Source organism: Triturus cristatus, chromosome 5_1 (genome assembly GCF_964204655.1).
Source record: "Triturus cristatus chromosome 5_1, aTriCri1.1, whole genome shotgun sequence".
Taxonomy (NCBI): domain Eukaryota; kingdom Metazoa; phylum Chordata; class Amphibia; order Caudata; family Salamandridae; genus Triturus; species Triturus cristatus.
Window position 1 is genome coordinate 160316583 of NC_140587.1, and position 14071 is coordinate 160330653.

The 14071-nt window shown below is 46.7% G+C and overlaps 1 protein-coding gene across 6 annotated transcripts in view; it reads right to left on the bottom strand.

Annotated features, from left to right (window-relative positions):
• Positions 1-14071, bottom strand: part of LOC146830504 (ubiquitin carboxyl-terminal hydrolase CYLD-like) — a 493223-nt gene that overhangs the window by 161270 nt on the left and 317882 nt on the right. For 5 of the 6 annotated variants that reach the window (XM_085604702.1, XM_085604700.1, XM_085604703.1 and 2 more), the window contains one exon: positions 3770-3811. The exons of the other annotated variant lie outside the window; for it this stretch is intronic. In XM_085604702.1, coding sequence (XP_085460828.1) covers positions 3770-3811 — 42 coding nt within the window. The remainder of the gene's footprint in view (positions 1-3769; positions 3812-14071) is intronic. 6 annotated transcript variants of the gene reach the window in all.

Sequence of the window (14071 nt, forward strand, 5' to 3'; positions counted from 1 at the left end):
AAAATTTACCAGAAAGTTCGAGAATGAAATAGTGAGGCTAACAGTGTGAGAATGCCAGAATTTGACAAAGATTGAGGGGTGAAACATATGACAGTGAGTGCCAGAAGAAAACAGAAGCAATCAGATTAACGGGTGTTAAGAACATGAACTACAGAAAGCCAATACATTATTCGCTATAAAAGCGAAGAAAATGTGAACTCAACGAACAAGCTATTTAACTTTGGTAATGCACTTTCTGGTGGATACTATATCAAACTGCGATCCTGTGGCTACCTCCACTTTCCAGCTTATGCGTTAATATCTCTTGTTATTATCTAATCACTGTTATTCTAGTTTTGTTTATTCTTGGCTCCTGTAACTGTTGTAATTTTGTAACATGTAACTCTCCGATCCTCATGTAAAGCGCTCTCATACCTCCGGGTCTAGCCAGCGCTATATAAAACTCATAATAAATAAAACTGCAGAATCTGCACCTTGTGATTATCCCCAGGTGCTAGACTGGATCAAGAAATCAAAAAAAAAGCCATGCTCCTACGAGCTGGTAGGCAGTTTCCTTGCAAAAGCCTGTCTGCACGCTCAGACACAGAGTCTATCAGTGAATTGGAGGAACAAGTCTGCAGATTCCAAAAATTGGGACATGTTAGAGGGAAGAAAACCATGTTACAGACCAGGGATTTGTAAGGGGATGATGAATTTGCAGTTAGAATATCTACTAGAAAGAGTATTAATGAAGGTAAGTTACTAGTTCTTCTGATTGATAATTCTATCCACTGATTCCTCACCTTGTGAACCGATACCATAGCAGTATCTTCCATGGTGGTGGGTCTATGGAATGGCTCTGATAAAAAGGGTCTGCAGGACTGATTTGGCATAATGCCCTTTCCATAGGACCTGGCTGATACAACAGTAGTGTTTTGTGAACATGTACACTGATGCCCACATTGCAGCCTAACAGATATGCAAGACAGTTGCTCCGCGTACAAAGGGAATGACAGCAGCCTTAGTTCTGGAGGCTTAGACAATTCATAGCAGATCTTAATACAGAGAACTATCTATCAGGAAATGGTCTATTTCTGCACTGCCTTGATGTTCTTTGCACCAGAGAACCCTACAAAGAGCCGATCGTTACCCCGATGTTCAATGGTATAATCGAAGTAAATGTGCTTTCTTAGCATACAAACAATGCCGTCTCTCTTCCTTTTTCGAGGGATGAGGCAGTGAAAAGAAGAGGAAGACTGATGGTTTGTCAGATGTGAAATGGCATCACCACCTTCAAAAGGAACAATGCTCAAGTCAGTAACACCAGTTTATCTAGGAAAAAGGTGGCTTTAGAAGGCTAGACCAAAAGGCCTTAAACTCACTCACATGGCGGTCCGATATTATCGCAACCAGAAAGACAGTTTTCAAGGTGAGGAGGCGCAATGAACAACTGAAACTGGCTCAAAAGAGGCACACAAGAGAAATGTGAGAACCGAATTCAAGCATCACAAAGGCCTTTGGTGGGAACATTTGTTTCAAATATTTTAGAAAACACATCACAACGGGTGATTTGAATAAGGATGGCTGTTCTGGTAAATGTAAAATGTAAAAAGGTCGAAAGGAACAACAAGTAGCCTTTCACAGTGCCCACAGCAAAATCTTGCTGGACCATACACAAAACCAACAACAATACATCCAACAGTTTGGTGTGCAATGGATCCCAGTGCTCAGCATACATATTAATACACATTTCGTGAAGGGCATCTATCTGGCTGCTGGATGACATCAGGAGAGAGGTCAGAGGAGTTTAACTGCTGCCGCTCAATCTCTACACATGAAGGTGGCAGTTGCACAGAGCTGGGTGCAAGACCCTGCGCTGCTGGTGTGACAGATGATGCTCCCGAAAAAGCCGCATGCCTGGAGGACAGATGCTCAAGCCCGGATGTTCCAGATACTATTCTTCTGGCCCAATCCAGAGCCACTAAGATGGCATGGGTCCAGTCATTCCTGATCTTTTTCATAATTCAGGGCAGTAGAGGCAGCGGCGGAAAGGCGTACAGGAGTCCTGTGCTCCAGTCCATATGGAATGAGTCTCAAAGGGAGCGATTTCTTGGGATCACCAGCTCAGAAAAGCGTTAGATATTGTATGTCATCGGTGGTGGCGAAAAGTACGATCTATGGTTCTCCCAAGATTTCCTGTGCCACCTCCAGATGTAATTGGCATTCATGATCTGCTGGCTCTCATCGGATGAGTGTCTGCCCTGGCATTTAAAGATCCTCCCAGGTGGTGTACCACAAGGGAAGTGCCCTGATGATTCAGCCAGTTCCAGAGGCATAGATCCTCTTGGCACAGGACCCAGACCTCACCCCAGTTTGTTTGCTACAGTACCACATGTCAGTGGTGCTGTCCATGAGAACATACACAGCCTTCCCTTCAAGGATGGAAGGTCTTTAACACCAAGCAAATCACCTGCAACTCTAGCAAGTTGATGTGGAGATGGGTCTCTGCCAGATACAAGAGTACCCTGATTTCTACCTCTCACACATGACCTCCCCGACTCAGAAGTGGGGCAGACAGAGGGGTCTGCCGACGGTCCAACTGCAGTTGGAAAGTCACCACTGTAGATCTTTTGCAGTACTCTCAGACAGCTTAATGGAATGCAACAGCTTCCCCTGGTGTTGACTTCAGATGCCACCGTCAAGCTCACATGCGCCATCTGGCATTATCATTGAGTAGGATGCAGGAGGCTAATAGGCCTCCTGCATCCTGCTCAGTGATCATGCCATGTCCCAATGGAAAGGGCATTATGCTAATTCAGTCGTGCAGAACCTTTTGATCAGCGATATTCATAGACCCACCATCCTGGAAGGTACAACTATGGCATTTCTTCACAACGTGAAGAATCAGTGGAGAGAAGATTCCTTCAGTCTTCCTCAATGAGACCCAGGTCAGAAGCTGAAACATCAGGATCATAGCCCGTATGTCCTGGATCTTTGGTCTGGAGGAAAGGCCCCTGAAAGTGCATCGTATTCAAGGTGGCTCCTTGGTCATATGGAAGACAGCTCAATGAAACCAATTACTAAATGGGTGAATTATAAAAACAAATATAAACAAATTAATGAATTAATAAATTAATTCTGTCAGTGACACAGAAAATATAGTATTTCCAAACTTTGGGTGCCAGAATTGCAGATGAACATAAATGCTGAAACAGAGTGGTAAGAGTGGTACTTCACCAACCATCCCAATATAGAGGAGACCTTTTTCTTTCATTTCACACAGCAAGTTATTTTTTTTTGTTTTGGGATCCAGAATAACTAAAGCTAATGATTTAACAGCCTCATGAGTATACCTCTTCTGTTTTTGGCATTAACAACTCTAAGCACGGTTACGCTCTTCGTATGACAGCGCATCAATCACATCACTGCATCTAAGTTTCAAGTTACAAACAGCGCAACACACAACTGTGATTGCAGAACATCTTTGGGAAACCAGGTTTCTTTTTTTATTTCTGCAATGTTGTATACAAACTTAATGGAAAAATATAAATATGATCAAATAGCAATGAACATTTTTAACTGAATGTAGGTATCAACTTCCACCCAAAGTGCGGGCTAAACATAAAATGTGTCTCCATGAAGACTTTACTCCAAAGAAGTATCCGAACATAGGGTGCATCTTTCCCAGTCATCAACATCACAGGCTAACATGAACTACAAGTTTACCACGAGAAGAAATATGGTTTCATGGTACTCTAAAAAGATTTATAGCATTCAGCTAAAATCTTACCATACAATTCCTGTGTAGACTCTTGCTTTATGGCAGATACATCTGTAAAATAAGATAGTAGATAAAACATGTCAGTCAAAATATTCATAGGCAACCTTTCAACAGTTCCAAAAGCTGCAATTTATGGAGTCACTCAATATTTAATTTTCAATGCAAGGACCTATTCAGTTAATCACGTGAAGATAAACCGTTGCCCATTCACTGACACAACTAAACCACCACTGAACACTTAGTCAATGGGAATATGGACCCCCAAAATATTAGAGAGTAGATTCCATAACTAAAGCCCAGAACCTAAAGTCAATGTAGTTGTCGCCTGATTTTGGCTCCAGAATCATGCTACTCTAGAGTGTGTGCAGAGGTCCAGGCTTGTCTGTTGACATGAGTAAGGTCTTGGCATTGTCCAGTGACCTAGAGAGGCCCACAACGAAAGAGTCAAAAGGAGAGTCAAAAGGTTAGCTGGCGTCTATGACTGACTGTGGTGAGCACGCCTTCAACAGCCAGTCATCAAGATAGTGGAAGATTGGTGGGTCCGGCCTGCATTGATAGGGAGCAACCACCGCCATCACCTTGGTAAACATCCAAGGGTCATTGGTGAGGTCAAAAGGGAGCGCGTCAAACTGAAGGTGCTCGTAGCCTACCTTGAACTGCAAATAACACCTGTGGACCTGCAGAACTGGGATGTGAATACAATCGTCAACAGGTCCAAAGCACACATGCTAATATCAGGTCTTTGGGCTCCAGGGCAGACAGAACTTGGGCCAGGGTGCGCATGTAGAATGTTTCTTTGCGCAGGAGGCCTACGTCTTTCTTCGGCACAAGGAAGTATCAGGCAAAACACGTGAGGACGGGAACGTCTCTGTGGCTCCTTTGGCCAAAAGAGCCTGCATTTCCAGTCAGAAGACAGACAGGTGAAGGTGGTAGGTGCACTGGGTCAAAAAGCAATATCAGGGCATAGCATTACTGGACAATATGCAGGACCCATTTCTGAGAGGTAATATGTTGCCACATTTGCAGGAAGCAGCTGATCCTGCTTCCCCTTTAGTGTGCCGTTAAGGGCACACCAAAGGGGATTCAAGATTATTGCCAGAGAGGTGGAGGACTGGGCCGTGCATTGCCCCTAATGGCAAGGTCGCCATCTATTGGGCCAAACGCCCCGACATCGAAAGATTTGCGAGACCTGTTGTGCAGGACGCTGGGACCTGATGTGGTCTATGCGCCAAACCCCTGGAATAACCCATAAAAGGGCAAAATTTATGCTGGAATAGCCGAACTGGAGATGAAAGGCCCAGAGAGCGCGGTGCTGGTTGGTTTTCATTAAAACTTTATCGGGGCGAGTCTGCCTTTTCACCAAACAGGAGGGAACCATCAAAAGGTATGTCCATTAAGGTCACCTGTCTAGGACTGAGCAGGTGACGGAATTTAGCCATATCCTGACAGTCCTGAATGGTTTGGGCTACAGAAGCAAGTGAGTTGTCGGGAATCTCAGGTAAGAGCTCACCAACCTTGAAGGGGTGTAACGTCCAAGTAAATAGTTTGCATTGGCCAACCACAAAGCAAGGCGGCCATGGAGAACATTTGCTTCCTGAACATATCCACACATTTTGATTCCATGACAGAAGGATTGGTTGGAAAGGAGTTAGAATTCATCCCGATGGCGGATGCCTTCCCACCAAGCTTTCAGGGGTTGGATTATGGTTTAAAACATCCGCGTAACAGAGCAGGTTTATGGCAGCAGGCGACCAGTCGTTTGACTTACAGGCCAGAGAATGGTACCGCCGTACTGTCAAATATTGTGGCAGTGAGGTCCTCCTTGAAAGGCAAAAAAGGTTTTGCTGGTGCTTTTCTAGGCTGCAAGAAACCAAAACCAGTCAGTACATTTGTTTTCACCCCCACAATAAGGCGATGAAGGTCTAGGACCTCAGCAGCCTTCCTAATCCCAATGGCTGGTTCAGTAAGGGAAACCAACCGAGTATTGAGTGAGGTGTCCAGCCCACTGGCATCCTGTGCATCCATGTACCAATTGACTTCATAATAGGGTGAGGCAAACTCTTCCTCATCCCCACCACTGCTGTCACCATATGGTTGGCTCTGGTCAAGATACAAGCCAAAAAGCTGATGTAGTGTCTGTGCATGTGCATGGCTTTGGAATTGTGTCTGAGTCTGATGGATTCAGCATTTGTTGTGCCACGTCAAGATCTGAATGTGGCCTCACTCAAGGTTAAGCCAGCTCTGAGCTAGATACTACAGTGGGTTTTGGTTGATTTTCTGGTATAAGATGAGTGAGACCAGCGTGGTGTTTTCCAATGCTTTTTACATAGAGCTTTACTTTACATTCTCTGATGGCTTTTGGGATCATGTGGGCACAGTCATCACAGGTCTTGGAGTCGTACATCAAACTAAAGTACCCAAGACACAACTCGTGGGCATCTGTCACAGACATCTGTTCTCAACATCCCTACGATGATTAAAAGCTATTGCTTGTGTGGGTGACAGGTCCCTTGTACACTGAAAAAATCTGCAGATGAATCTCTTCATACAGCGAACAAAGGAGGAGCGGAGCTCTAGATCTGCATCTGAAGGTGCAGAAAGAATGGAACTGAAGTCAGCCCACATGGGTCGCGCTTATATGTGGCTTTGCATGTTACTTCCAGAGCAGAAATGAGTCTATGCGGAGTCACATGACGCCACCTACTGGTTCACAGGAGTACAACTTTTTTAGTTTTTCGGATCAGGACTGACACCTGGGGATATTCATAATGTGAGGAATCTCAGAAACACACTCATTCCACTTTTAAAATACAGAAACTATATTTCAAAAGAATTAAAATGATACCAGAAAAAAGGTTGAAAATTCGAATTTATCATTACCTACAAATAACACAAGAAAATGGATTTGAAGATACACTGCAAAATTAGTATTCGAAATAGGCTATTCAGCCAGTCAGCAACTACCTAGGCTGAGCATCTTCATAAAAAGTGTCAAAGGCACAGAAAAAGTTGTTTCTTCACTGCGCAGGCAGTGTAATGATGAAATTACAGGAGCAAATTCTTCTGGTACACTTAAAGATACGGACAGAGGGCTTAAGACAAGTTGAGATTTTCATTTTGGTGATCCCTCTCTTTAAACATAGGGTGCCCCTTCATTGACTGAGATGGCGAGGACACCGGCTAACTTTCCAACAGAGACTATAGTGTGCCTTCCATTCTCTAACACAAGGAACTGAAAGAGCACACATTCCTCATACAGTAAATTGCCAAACTAGATGAAAAAGGAAGGTTTATATCCCGGGTTAAACTCCCAGGCTACTTTCTGTTTCTCCTGTTTGTAGCTCTTTCTGGAAGTGCAATTTGCAGACAGTAACAGTGTACTTTGGAATAAGCTCTTCTATCAATATCATGATATTGGCACATTCTGTTCAAGCTGCAAAGCTCACTTTGGTATGAATAATAATATTAATAATATCAACATTTATAGTGCGCGACAGCTACCTCAAGCAGAGGTGTCCCGGCACTTAGCGGGCAAGCAGGAGAGAGGGATTACCAAGATTCTAGCTTTGGCTAAAAGGCCAAGTCTTCAAAGTCTTTCTGAACTCGCGTTCAGACTGAATAAGGCGCATGTAGGTAGGCAGAGAATTCCAAAATCTGGCTGTTACCACAGTAAAGGATCTGCCCCCTATGCATGGCTTCGCAGAGCAGGTGTTGAGAGTTAGACCTCAATGACCGTTTGTGTTGGTAGAGGCAAAATTGCCATTTAAGGTAACCGGGACAATTGCCTCGCTGTGCACGGAAGGCCATGGTCAGGGCCTTAAACTTTATCCTTTTCGCTACCGGAAGCGACAGTGGAAATGTCTGATATGCGGAGAGATGTGGTGTTGATAAGATACTCATCTGTTAATCTTGCATTTTGTACCATCTGCAATCTCTAAATCAGATAGGCAGGTAGTCCTAGGTAAAGACGATTTGCATAGTCCAGCCGAGATGTCACTGTGGCATGAACAAGGATTCTGCAACAGTCCTCCGACAATAAATGCAGAAATTTCCTCAGGCTTCTCAACTTCCCGAAGCATGAGGCTGCTATAAGACATACTTGGGCTGCCAATGAAAGATCCTTTTCCCATTTTACACCCAAGTTTATTGCCGTCGTTGCTGGGATAGGTGATAGGATCATTTCCGCCGGCCACCAAAATCCAGCTGACGGAGGAGATGCCTTGCCAAAGAACAAGCGCTCTGTCTTCTCCGCATTGAGCTTTAGCTTATTATTATTCACCCAACAGGAGATGTCCTTCAAGCATCCCTTAAATCTAATAAAAGAGGCAGGAGAATGATCCTTGAAGGAGAACACCAACTGGGTGTCCTCCGCCTATGATATTGCCTTAACATCCCAGTTGGCTATGAACGAGGACAGGGATGCCAGATAGGTATTCAAGAGCAGCGGGCTCAGAGACGAACTCTGTGGTACCCCACACCACAGCGGCTTAGGTTCTGACTGAAAAGGTTGAAGAGTGACCCTGCGTGTGGCCTTTAAGATAGGTCTGTAGTGCGCATCCAAGATGGTCGCGTGAGCACAGGGCTCCCCGGACCCTCGCCACTCGTTGCAATTTATCCTGATGATATCCTGATTTCTCGGACGGACTCTTGAAGGTGAACCGCGACTGAGTCCATAACTTTTTCCAGAATTTGAAACGGACTTGGGCGACCAGAATTATAGCACTTTGAACTTTTGAGGCCCACCTGGAGGCCGTGCCGGGGGACTTGGTGACTTGTGGAGCCGGGACGTAGTTGAACAACAACGGCATTGGGACCTCATCGGTGGCCGTACCCCCACTTTCGGTTTCGTTTCCGGATCCTGACATGGTCTGATTGAGAGACCGTTTCGCTCGGCCTGGGACCAATCCACCCCCCATTTAGTGTCATCGCTGCCCCCTCATTATAGCCTCTTGGGTCAAGTCGTGACTTTCTCCGGACCGTACGAGCCAGCTTCTTGGCCTGTTGGTGCCCGACCTGCCGGCGGCCATTTTCACCAGGTCTTGCGGGCCCCTCCGGGGTGCATCTTCCATCATGACGGGCAGGGGTAAACCCGAGAAGCGGAAGACCAAGACGTCTCTTCGTGGGGGACCGTTCCAGAGAAATGTTATGGACCGTTACACTCAAGCCAAAGGATCCCCCGGGCTATCCAGCAGTACCCCGGAGGACGCCAGAGATGACTCTTCTGCCCCTGTTGACTTGTCCCTGCAGGACATCATGGGCGCCATCACCGGCATGAAGGAGACCATCGGCCAGCAATATGAGGCTCTGGCTCGTAAAATTGACACGGTCGCCATTGATGTCACTCTAATCAGGGCCGACCTATCTAAGACGAACGAGAAGGTGGAGTCACTGGACTTGAAGACTTCCAGCCTCACGGCCGATGTGTCGGAACTTCAAACAGACCGTGGCACTCTGAAATCGGCCAACGACCTGATGTCCCATCGGCTGGAGGATTTTGAGAACAGGGCAAGACGTAACAACATTCGCGTCATAGGTGTTCCGGAGAACCCCGAGACTCGTTCGGTTGACCTCCTGGTCGAAGATTTAATCCTCACCCATCTTGCTCTTTCTGGACTGAGCAAGTTTTTCGCTGTGGAGCGTGCACATCGTGCCCCGGGCGGTAAGCCCAAGCCTGGCGCGCCTCCGAGGACTATCATCGCAAAACTTTTTCATTTCAGAGACCGTGATGCGATTTTGCAGGCTTCGAGTGTGCACGGCCCGGTGAACTTTGAAAACTCCTGTCAATTTTTTCCCGGACTTCACTCAACTTGTCCAGAGACAGAGGATGGGGTTTCAGGGGGTTAAGCGACGTCTCCGGGACCTGGGATTGAAGTATGCTATGCTTTTCCCTACCAGGCTTCGAGTGGAATACGAGGAACGGACCTTCTTTTTCGAGCGACCGGACAATGTGAGTGACTGGTTGGATTCCCTGCCTGGTCGGGGCGATCGGACGGGGCACCCTGGCGGTGCCGAGGGTGGTGAGCCTACACAGAAGTGACCTTTTGGCCCCTAACCCTGACAATCGGCCATTGCTCAGTTGGGTTCTACTTCTTTTGTATATTTTGCCTTATAGTAGTTCGCGTCCGGGTGGCAGGTGGAGACGGGCATCTCTCCTCCTCCGGGGTCTTTTTGTAGAATGGGATTGTTAGGGCGACAGGCACACTGCATTTTGGGGTGGCTTTTTAGTCTGCAGGGTGCAGGGAGGGGGGAGTTGTAACGGGTTTTGGTTGGGGGGTGGGAGGGGGTGTTTGTGTTTTCTTTTCTCAAGGCGGCATATTGGCTCTTTCTCTGCTTCAGGTGTCCTGCTCTCTGTGGGGGGACTCATGCAACTCTTGTGGGGATGGGGGGTAGTAGGTTGAGGTTGATATCTTGGAACGTCAATGGATTGGGGGATCGTATTAAACGGGGTGTTGTACTGCAATATTTGCGTCGTTTGACTCCTGATGTAGTACTCCTGCAGGAGACGCATTTGGTCGGCAATGTGTGTCAATAGGTGGGGGTACCGATTGGTTGCACACTCCGGGTTCACCACTGGTTCCAGAGGGGTTGGTATTCTGGTCCGGTCTTCCCTCCCACTAGAGATTGATAATGTCATCCTTGACGACAGAGGGCGTTATGCCGCCCTAACCGGTAGGTGGGAGGGTAAGACTCTTTCCTTAGCCACAATATATGTTCCCCCAGGCCTCCAGACCTCCACTTTCTCTGATGGAGGGAAGTTTCCTGTGTCCGCTAGCCTGCCGGAGGACATTGCTTGACCTGGCTGCTGCACCGAGGGCTCCTGGCATTTGCCCCTACACCGCTTATCCCCCACACGCCGCCGCGTTCATCAGCTTTGCGGCCGCGTATTGAACGGGGACTACGTCTCCCAGTACCACCTGGGGTACCTGGGGCCGGAGATCACGCCCATCGACACCTGGAGGCGATATCAACGCGAGGACACTCTCGGCAGAGCGGGGGAAGTTTCCTGTGTCCGCTAGCCTGCCGGAGGACATTGCTTGACCTGGCTGCTGCACCGAGGGCTCCTGGCATTTGCCCCTACACCGCTTATCCCCCACACGCCGCCGCGTTCATCAGCTTTGCGGCCGCGTATTGAACGGGGACTACGTCTCCCAGTACCACCTGGGGTACCTGGGGCCGGAGATCACGCCCATCGACACCTGGAGGCGATATCAACGCGAGGACACTCTCGGCAGAGCAGGGGAAGTTTCCTGTGTCCGCTAGCCTGCCGGAGGACATTGCTTGACCTGGCTGCTGCACCGAGGGCTCCTGGCATTTGCCCCTACACCGCTTATCCCCCACACGCCGCCGCGTTCATCAGCTTTGCGGCCGCGTATTGAACGGGGACTACGTCTCCCAGTACTACCTGGGGTACCTGGGGCCGGAGATCACGCCCATCGACACCTGGAGGCGATATCAACGCGAGGACACTCCCGCGTCGCGGGACGCGCGCGGGCGACACCGGGCTGAGCCCGGGCAGAGGGCGGGCCGTCTGTGGCCGTCAGGGGCAGACAGAGGCAGGGCTGGGCCACCCCCCTTGCATCGCCAGGCTGTACAGGTATTTATACAAACCATGGGGAAACGTACGATGAAGCCCACATCTGCCACTACTGCTATCCCTATTGAACAGCCCACATCGATTGACACATTATTGGCTAATGCCCTTACTATGGTTACCAACGAGATTGCTGATACCGAACGCAGGATGTCCTTTGAATTTCCTTCTACTACCCTGCCATGTTCCCAGTCTCCTAATGTTTTACCTACTTTGGGTCTCCCTCTCTCCCCTACAGTAACGGTCATCAAACCACCAGCCCAAGCTGACACTGTAACTCCCATTACTGACACAACCAGTTTGGTGACTGTACCTGTAACTGACCGACTAGTGGAATCCGCACTAGATAAAACACCATGTCCTAACACAACAACAAGGGAGAAACGTAAGAGAGGCCCAGTGAAATGTACCATAAACAAAAGGAAACAATCAAGACACTGTAGAAACCAACCTACCCCACAAAGTTTATGGAACAAAAACAAAGGAAATGACTGTGAAATAGTGATATCAGGTACCACTGAGGACTCATCATCGCAACTTTCACCATTGGATGAAGGAACGGGAAGACTCACTGTCTCTATTTGTAGACCAGAGTCTTTAGCCCTGGATAAAGGTACTTGTGGGGTCCCTATATCATGTGATGAGAGTACTGACAATTCGGTCAGTACCCAGACTGAGCCCATTGACCGAAATATCCAACCCAAAGTCAATGGCAATCTGATTGAAACTATCGTTGATACCATTGTTAAGCAAGTTGAAATTCAAATAGCTAAACAATTTAATGTTGTTCTTAAGAGACTGGACAAAATTGAAAACCTTGTCAAAAAAGAGGAAATTAAAAGGAAAGGTATTATTAGTGTGGATGTAGCCCGGGGTGAAAAAATTATGAATAAGTTAGAATCATTATGTAATGGTCTGAGGGAGGGGGGTTTGGCCACTGCTGACGATTCTGGCCATAGTAACACTAAAAGCTTAACAGCTGTTAAAGCTGTCTCATCTAGCAGCACTTTAGCTAATACCCCACCCGCACTGACCATGGGCCCAAATCATGACTCTTTTGGAGTAGCAGGAAGAGCTACTACTAATATTGTGAGCTCGGATGCTAATCCCACTATTACTCCATCAGTAACCCTAAAAGATAGGACAGGCAACACATCGGATAGTGTAAGCACAAGCAGAGGTGCGTTAGTAAGAAATAGTACCACTAATAATTTAGGGCCATCACTTCACTTACCCCCAGAAGCCTGCCTATATGTTCTAGTGTTAGCAGGCGTACCAGCCCTTAATGAAAACCAAAGCGAGTCATGGCCACAACTGCATAACAAATGCATTGATTGGCTGACTAAACATAAAGGGGCAAGATGGAACATATCAAATGAGATTATATCAACCCGTCGGGTAAGTTGGGTGGGCCCACAATACAAAAATATTAGTGGGGACTGTATAGTGATCAACTTCCGACACCCGAGCTCTGTAAGATTCTTTTTAGACACACATAACACCTATGCCAGCACATCTACTGCCATAACTCTTCACCTATTGGGCTACTTTTACAGGCCCCCACACAGAATATTTCAAACGGCCTCTAATACCATTCCTTTATCCAACAGATTTTCTGCTCTATCCGAATTAGGAAGCCTAGATTGACCACTATTAACATCTACTATTACACTTGACAAGGTTATTAGCACAATGCCTTTGGAAATGGCAAAACCTATAAATACTCATAAGTCCTGTCCAGATGGATTAATTCCACCCTATGTAGCACGCCCCGACTCTTCCATTGCCCTTCCTTCTCCCACCACTATTCCACCAACTGATACTCTTAGTGTCATTAGTTGGAATATTGCTGGGCTTTCAAGTAAGATGAAAATTAAAGAATGGGTTACCTGGATAAGTAACTTTGATGTGGTAATGTTGCAGGAAACGTGGTGCACATGCGCCCAATTATTGGAGGGTTTTTTCTGTCATAATCTTACTGCCTTGCCCTCTGTTTCGGGACGACCAAGTGGTGGTCTATCCATCTGGGCAAAAATTTCTAAGGACGTGAAAATTGAACCTTTACAAGGTTAAAAATTTGCCTCATAAACTTTTATAATAATGATTTTATTAACCATCCAAATCCTATCTTCTTAGAATTGTTCAATTTTATTGATGAAGTTGCGAATGGAGAAAAGTTTGGCCAATTTGATGGCATTTGTGTCGGCGGAGATTTTAATGCCCACATTCATTATACATCCCCGCCTTGTAGACGAGGTGCTAAATTATTGGATTTATTACATAGCAGGGATTTAGACGATGTAATGAGCTATTGTGGAACCCCTGAGGGAATTGAGCCGGCCCCTACTTATATTGGCCGTGGTAGTTCAACTACGATTGATTATATGTTTACCTCTTCCCTCCTTAGCGAAGTGTTACTTAGTTCCGAGGTTGTTAGTAGCTCATATAGCGATCATCTGCCCATAGTAATCCAACTTAAATCTATTAAAAAACCTATAGGCCCACATGAGACAGGAGCCCAAAATATTACTGTCTCCACAGACGGGCTCAGGATTGTCTGGAGAGGGATCGACAACCAAGAGATCCTATCTACTGTGATTAAGAATAATCCTCTGTTGATCTCTAAATGTTTAGCATTTGGTGGCCCCGATATAATTAAGTCTTTCTGTGATTTATGCATAGTTATAAAAAGGGCAATATCCAGACCGTCAAAAGAACAT